The sequence below is a fragment of the Cajanus cajan genome, chromosome 7 (genome assembly GCF_000230855.2).
Source record: "Cajanus cajan strain Asha chromosome 7, NIPB_CcT2T_4, whole genome shotgun sequence".
NCBI classification, from domain to species: Eukaryota; Viridiplantae; Streptophyta; class Magnoliopsida; order Fabales; family Fabaceae; genus Cajanus; species Cajanus cajan.
In genome coordinates, this window is record NC_138523.1 from 61,241,088 (window position 1) to 61,249,546 (window position 8,459).

Sequence of the window (8,459 nt, forward strand, 5' to 3'; positions counted from 1 at the left end):
GTATTTGTTATTATTTGTAACTTGGTTTTCAATTTCTAACTGGCTATAATCTACACTAAACAGCTTATTGACCCTTAACTACCAAATAAAAGCTTATTGACCCTGACCCCTTAATAAGGTTTTTTTTAATTATTATTTATTTCCGTTGCCTCATATTTCAATTTAACCCTCTGCCTTATCTCTATTGATGCCATTTTCTTTATTAATTTATCCGCTACCCATGGTTTGAAACAAATGCCACGAAGAGCACTTTCAAATTCTTGTTAGTACTTTTCCATCTCCAATAATAATTTTTTATAGATAAAAAATTACAAATTTTATTATTGAAGTAGGATGATACGGATCTGATATATAAGAACTATTTTATATAAAAACTTTTAAGAATCCAAAAGTAAATTAATAATTTAAGTTCATTTTTTTATTGGAGAAATTTTTTTTAAAAAAAATGTATTCTAAAATTTTACATGACATTGTAAAGCTCACAAAAAGTAAATTAAAAACCTAAAATAAGTTTTCCATGTAGAAATACTCTTATCCCCCGTCTATCGCTATTTTTTTAAGACAATTTCTTATTCAGAATACTATATTATACTATTAAAAACATAATAATTATTTTTTATTCACTATCAATGTAAAAAATATAATTAATGGATTTAACAATGTTATCGATTTAAATTTGGAACTATTCTTTCAATTTCGTTTTTGGCTGGCATTTTAGGCCACTTAAATATAAATACCTGCACCTCACTTAACCTTTGATTTGGATAAAAAAAATTGAAAAGCAAATGTCCCTACAAAACATTTAAAATCCTTTTAAAGCCCATGATCAAGTTATACAAGTTTACTTAGGAGATCAAGTTTCAGTATTTATTTATGTTTATCTATTATGGAAATATGACAAATATATTTAAGGTTTATTTGAATCGATAAAAATCCTACTATTAAATATGATAAATATAATTATTTTTTATTTAACTTATAAAAGGGTTATGAGATTAAAAAAAAAATACAGAAGTTATACTTTTTTGTTACTTGTTATGGGATAATTTTTTGTTTTAATTACAAAATCATATTTAATTATTATCATGTTATTGTCAACATCATATCAATCCTTATTATTGTCGTTATTTATCATCATTATTGGCAACCATTACTTTTGCAATCTATTACCATCATTTTTGTTATCCACAAACACTTTATTTTTACCATTCTCAATGTTGTTGTTGTCACCAATAACACGACTACAATATTATTGTCATCATCATAATTTTTTTACTATCATCTTCATTAAGATAATAATAATTATTATTAAAAATAATATTAAAGTAAATTTAATATTATTTTATTTATATTGTTTATTATTCAACAAATAATATATAAAACCAAAAATTATCTATTAACTTGAACATTTATCTTATATTGTTCTCATTGTCTTCTATCTTAATGGGTATCAAAACACACTCTTAAGTTTATACGGTGTATGCATCTCTCAATATTTTTCTTTTTTTATCCTTTTTTTGTTTATGCATATTTAATAATGTTAATAGTATTATTTTAGAAGACAAAAATTTAAAATATTATTAAAAAAAATTACAATTTTAAAATTATTTAATTCGAGCACATTAAAAAAACTTAAATTATAATCAAAGCTGACTATTTTATGGTATTATTCTTTATAAAAATATTTAAATTATTATATCAATTTTGATTGGTTTGATTTGGATTAAATTTATATAAAAAAATCGCTAGTAATCAGTTAAGGGTTATAGTTATCGACTCCATACCTTACTCCACATTAACTAGAGGCCTGGACGAAACTCAACAAAATCCATTTCAAGAGTTTCACACCTGTTTAAGGAGGATTTTTAACAACTGGCCTCCTAAAGCGCCAATACACTATTTTCTATATGGGATCTTCAACTTTTTAAACAACATCCTCTCTTCTAATCCTAAGTCAATCAACATGCTTTAATGTCTGCAACATTCTTAGTATCAACACCTCAACATACATATTTTATATACATTATCACAAGTTAATGCATATAAAGATCAAATCATACCAATCATGTATATCATACCAATGCTTAACACATCAATCAATAATAGCATACCAATGCTTAACAATTTATCAAAATATAACATCAATGCTCAACAATTCATTCAATAATAACATATAAATGTTACTTCAACACTTCAATCATACAAATTATAACATATCAATCATACATAGCATACCAATGTTAGACAACTTAATCATAATAGCATATCAACATCCTATACATTACTCCAACCATGAAAGCTATATCACATTTATCATACATATCATATCAATGTTAGAAAATTTAATCACAATAGCATATCAATGTCAATACACTACTTCTACCACGCAAACTTTAGCATGTTTATCATATATAGCATATTAATGCTAGACAACTTAATCATAATAGCATATCAATGATTTTCATCATCATCTTACATCATACAACATGCAATAGACACAAGTCTTCTATTCATGTTCACCAAATTCACCTATCATACAACATGTATCAACATACATCTTATCAAGATCGACTATCATACAATGATAATCTTCACAAATTTAAACACAATTGAAGTTCCATTAGTCTAATCAAACTCATCTTTATCTCATATGAAAGTTAAAAAGATTATCTACAACTCTTATGAAGACTTCAAGTTCTAACTATATCATTTACTACACTGAAAATCACAAAAAAAAATTTGCAACAGAGAATTTTCCACTTAGCATAAGGAGCAATGCTCAACACCGAAATCTATGTGAGTTTAATGCTCAACACCAAAATCTTTATGAGTCCAATGCTTAACATCGAATTCTCTATGACCCAATGCTCAGCATTGAGAGCAATGCTTAACATCAAAAATTTTGTGAACCCAATGTCCAATATCGAGAGCGATACTTTTCATCAAAATCTTGGTGAGCCCACTACTAAGCATCGAAAACAATGCTTAATATTGAAATCTCTGTGAGCCCAATGCTCAACATCAAGAGTCTTGCTCAACATCGAAATTTCTATTAGTCCAATGCTTAGCATCGAGAGCAATGCTCAACCTCGAAATCTCGATGAGCCCAAATGCTCAACATTAAAAGCAATGTTTAGCATTGAGACCAGACAACCACTAAGTCATTCAACTCCAAAACTTCAGATTCACACTTGGAACTTAAAAATCAACCACATGCAACATCAAATTTCATATATATGAAGCATTCTCAACTCTTTTCCAACAAAAAATAATACATGAAACCATATTTAAGACCAAATCACCAATATCTCTCACAACCTCGAGAACACTCAAACTCAACCCCTTCATCATACAATATGAAAACTCCAACAACATTATCATATTTCATTGAAATCAACAACATGCAACTTAGCCAATTCATCAACAATCAATTATAGATTCCCTTACCTTGATTTCGAGCTTTCAAAGTGAGAAGAGGAAGAAAGAGAAGAGAAAAAAAGGAAGAGAAGAACTTTGAGCTTCGAGGAAGCTTCACACTAAACTCACTCTTATTCTTAGCCTTAAGTGCTTTGAACGTTCCCAACAACAAGAACCACAATTCTAATGCTCTTAGGAATCTCAAGGGAGAAGAAGACTTAGAAAATGCATTTTGTCCACCACCACCAACTTATAGAACATCTTTTTCCAACAACATAGTGCTAAATCATTCAGTATATGGTTTAAATTTTTATATTTTTTTTCTCAAAAAAAATATTTAAAAAATTTATTTTATCTATTCAAAATATGTTAGTTTAATCTTATATGTTTGATTTTTATTGGTTTTACAATGACTAAAAAAGAATACTTAATCTCTAACATTATCATTAGAAAGATTCAATGGAAGTTGAAATATCAGGTAATATAGTAAAATATTAACATCTCAATCAAATTGACAACATTGAAATGCTTATATTTAGAGTCATCAAAGTGACCCGGAACCTGTGAATCAACTCAACTAACCACGAGTTTGAGTCGAGTTAGGCTAGAAAATCTAGTTTATTTTGGATATAAAGAAATTTTGGCCTAACCCACTTACAATCAAGCTCTCTGTGGGTTAATCCATAGTGAGCCAAGTTGGCTTATGGATTGATTCATTTAGTATATTTATTTATAGGTTCATAAATATTAATTTATGTGATTATACATTCATACATTAACTAAATTTTATACATAATAGTTGTAAATTGTGATAATTAGTATCAATTTGGTATTATTTGTTAATTTTTTATTTAACAACTTTTAGATTATTTAAAATTTTAAGTTTATTAAGTTGGTTGTTTGTGGTTGATACTTATTTTTTTGACCTATTATTAACATAGTTATAATTCTAAAATATAAGATTATGATATATATATATATATATATATATATATATATATTATAAAGTTCAATAATTAAGTTAGTCAATTGGTTTAAAAAATATAAAAGATATGGGAGGGAGAGAGAGAGGGGGGGAGAGAGAAATAAAGATATGGGAGGGAGAGAAAGAGCGAGAAAGGGGAGTGAGAGTGAGAGAGTGAGGGAGAGGGAGAAAAAGAAACATAAGGGAATAGAAAGGGACACGGAGAAAGAGAAAGACAGAGGGAGTGAGAGTGTGAGAGAGAAATAGAGAAATAGGAGAGAGAAAAAAAGAAAAAATTTTAAAAAAAATATTGTGATTTTTTAATATACATTAGATTTTTTTCCTAATCAAGAAAATTTGATTCCCACCTCTCTTACAAAAATATTTTTTTTGTGAAAAAGTAAAATAAAAATATTTCACGAGAAACAACATCCTTAAGCATCTATTTTTTTAAAATAACTATCAAACGAAATTAAGATTCTAACTTTAAAATTTAAAAAAAATATAAAAATATCGTGCGGGCCAAACACTCCCTAATGTACTTGCAATTTAGACAAAAAAAAATATAATTTATATATTTAAAATATTTATTTATTATACAAAATTATACATTTATTATATACATTGTACAAATTAAAATATTATTAATTAATAAAATAAAAATATGAACTTATAATGTTTTAAAATTAGATTCTATATTATATTACTAAACACATAAATTAATTAATACGACTAATGATTTCAAATTCGAATTATTACTTGAATGGACAAGTTTATCGTCCTATCACTATTAGAGACTACACAAAAATAAAACTAAATTATATAATGTAATTAATGCACAAATATATGTATTTTAATAAAGATGATTATAAAATTAGTTTTTGGAAAGCTTTTTTATATTATTAATATATTTTACAATAACTTTTAATTATTTAACAAAAAAAAAAAAACTTGTTCCAACTTCCGATCGTAATGTGGAGTAGGTGAGCCAACCTAAATAACACTACTTTCCCACCGCTGAAACTCTTGCGGTTGGTTCTAGTCAGATTTGATATAAAGTTTGTCTTAGACTGTCCCAATGCAACTGGGGATTTGAGAGGTTGGTGAGGTATGCTGGCGATGGCTTTTGCGGTTAGGCCTAAGATAATTTCGCTGTCATTCTATGTCCAAACCAGGAAAGAAGGTTTTGAACCAGTGTTTGGGAAAAGGGTTTTTGGGGTAACGGATCGCCTTGGTACCCTGACCCTCAAGTGTACTCACGAGCGAAGCAGCAAAAGCAGCGATGGAAAGAAAGGAGGCGTGTCTAATTCGAATTACGTGGTGCCGCTGGACAATTCCTCTCCTTTCTCCAACTCATCCTGCATAACTCGTCCTTTAGCCGAGATACTCCGAGACCTCAATAAAAGAATCCCCGATACTATCGTCAAAGCTCGTGTCCCTGGAGACCCTTCTGCTTCCACCTTCATCCCCTGGTACTTTGCTGCATGTTAATTTCAAATTTACTCACTATTTTTCTTTTCTTCCTCTCCAAATAGATATTCTAAAATCTGCTAAATTAAATATTTACGACGATTACTTAAATTATGCTATCTGTTGCTGTTCCTTTGGTAGGTATCATGCCAACAGGATGTTGAGCTTCTACGCCCCAGGTGCTTGGAGTTACCCGTTTATTGGAATTCGCATTGTTTTCTAATTAATTATTGTGTGCACTGTCTAATTAGGACCAAAGATGTTACCCATTCTCATTCATTCTAAATGTAAATTTCAAAACTATTTTGCAGGATGGTGTGGAGAGATACGCGATGTCATTTTCTCTGACAATGGCAGTGTAACTGTGGTATACCGTCTTACTGTGCGGGGATCTGATGGAGAGGTGAGCCTTTAGTCGTTTTGTAGTCTATTTAAATTAAAATATGTGATTTTTCACTTTCTTATACCACTTGTTGCCCCCCACCCCTCACACCCCCTCCGGCCCTCCCCCCTTCACTTTGTTGCATTTGATTGTTCTTTCTCATCTTTTGATTAGCCGCAAATTAACAATTAATTCTCTAAGCTTGTATATAGTTTGTATCATGGTTACTAGAATGAGGATCCTCCTAGGTAAGGTTGTTGAAATTCAGGTCCTACATAGGATCGGAAAAGGAAGGGGGGCAGGTAAATTTTGTGATTTTAACATAGTACTCCCATATTTCTAGATCTATAACCAAACTTTTTTCCTTTTCATCCTTAATAATCTCGTTGAGACGAGGTTAGCACTACTTTGTGATTCCCAATTGCTTTCTTCTGATAATTTATTTCTTAAAGTCAAATGTTTACCACCCTTACTTGATTCTTGGATCTATAACTTGTCAGATTTTCCAGTTATGACCCTTAAAACTTACATCAAGAACTAGTACCGTAAGTGATTAAATGATCATCCCGCTTCGTAAAACAAGTGTTAATCTTGAAATCCTTAATCCTATGCCATTAAGAAATTAAGAATAAATTGTCATTCGTCATTTAGCTCTCCAATCCATGATCTCCTATAAATTGCATTGTCTCACTACCATGTCCATTTAGATTTTTGCCTATGGTAATCTTTTCTTCTTGTGGAAATCCCTAAAGCAACCCCTCTAAAACTTTCCAAAACTTTTCTTCCTAAAGTGTGTCCGGTTCTATTAGTGGTGTATTAACATTGTTGATTTTATTAGTCTCTTGTGCAATCATTAATTTTAAAGATAAGTTCTTGTCCCCAATCCATTTTACAGCCACCACATGTCTCTTCCAATTTTTATCCACAATAATTTTGACTTCATTCTTCATCTAGATTTCCTTATTTATATTAGTTTAGTTTCTCGAAGAATAATGATATTAATTCTTATTTGAATCATACTGTCCGCCACTTCTGAAGACTTATCAAAGTACTAATGTTCTAAGTACTAAGCCTTATCAGGCACTCCTAGAATAGTTTCTTTACTCGTATTTGTCCAGGAAATGTGAGGACCCTTGCTAATTTAACGCTACATCCAGGTGGTGATGGTAATGGCACCAGCTCATTTAATATTGTACTCGAGCCATACAACATGTTGCTTCCCAAGAACGAACTAGCACTAGCACATATAATCCGTTGTTAGTGATTCATGTTTGGGTTTTCGACAAGTTTTATGTTTGCACTCAAGGACCTAACACAACCCTCCTCCTTTAGTGGAGGTTGGAATTGGCTTATGAGATCATAAATGGAGTTTCAAGACCAGGAAATACAACATTACTAAATTACTTTCGCAATGAGTTATAGAATAGTTTCCTAATCCTAAATGTTCAAATTTGAAATATTATAATCACCCCTGTAACAAGAAGAAAGGTAAATACAATTTATTGGTAAGCTTAGGCTTCTTTGATGAGGGCCGTGTTGCTTCCTGTAGGTCAAAGTGAGAGTTTCTACTCCATTAACTGCAGAATTAGTAACATCTGAAATGTCTAAGCACTGTATTTTCTCCCTTGATGACAGGCCTATCGTGAGTCAACTGGTACAATATCACCCAATGATGTCTCCATTGGTGATCCAGTTTCAGCTGCCGAGGAAATTGCTTTCTGCAAAGCTTGTGCCCGGTTTGGTCTTGGCTTGTATTTGTATCATGAAGATAAAATGAGCCGCATGTAAGCTTCAAATTTTTTGTTTTGGTTGGATGTGATGTTGTATTGTTTTCTTCTCATTGATGTGAATAGAAGTAGACAATAGGTGGCTGCTGTTAGGTACTCATTATAAACTGTCAAGTATTGTGGAAAACTTGAAGCCGTATCTTTTGTTTTTATTGCTCATGTGAAATCAAGTTTCTTTTATTGCTCAGGTACATGTATGGCTTCATGTTTTGTAGGTTATGGTGGCCTAATGCCTTCGATTAATAAATGAAAAACGGCAACAATAATAAAAATTTATTATTATTATTAAGGAATGCCGTTTTTGTTGGGAGCGAGGACTGGGTATTGTATGAGGTGTTTCCGCGCTCTTTATGCGTGGGACTAATGTCTTGGGTGTTGGCGCGACGCGAACCGGTGTAGCAAATGGAAGGTAGGCGTAGCCCGTCGCCCTAAAACTCAT

General features: G+C 30.8%; 1 protein-coding gene across 1 annotated transcript; it reads left to right on the forward strand.

Moving 5' to 3' along the window:
- The first annotated feature begins 5,349 nt into the window (after positions 1 to 5,349).
- Positions 5,350 to 8,211, forward strand: RAD52-2 (cobalt ion-binding protein). Its single transcript, XM_020368652.3, has 4 exons — positions 5,350 to 5,853; positions 5,993 to 6,030; positions 6,163 to 6,254; positions 7,869 to 8,211. The coding sequence occupies exons 1-4, from the start codon at positions 5,492 to 5,494 to the stop codon at positions 8,019 to 8,021; spliced, it is 645 nt and encodes a 214-aa protein (XP_020224241.2). The 5' UTR covers positions 5,350 to 5,491; the 3' UTR covers positions 8,022 to 8,211.
- The last annotated feature ends 248 nt before the right edge of the window (positions 8,212 to 8,459 follow it).

Bases quoted from the DNA above. Each gene is read 5' to 3' on its own strand.
- RAD52-2 (XM_020368652.3), top strand. From the start codon at position 5,492: ATGCTGGCGATGGCTTTTGCGGTTAGGCCTAAGATAATTTCGCTGTCA. The intron at 5,854-5,992 runs GTACTTTGCTGC...TTCCTTTGGTAG, and splicing joins GCTTCCACCTTCATCCCCTG to GTATCATGCCAACAGGATGT. The intron at 6,031-6,162 runs GTGCTTGGAGTT...ACTATTTTGCAG, and splicing joins GTTGAGCTTCTACGCCCCAG to GATGGTGTGGAGAGATACGC.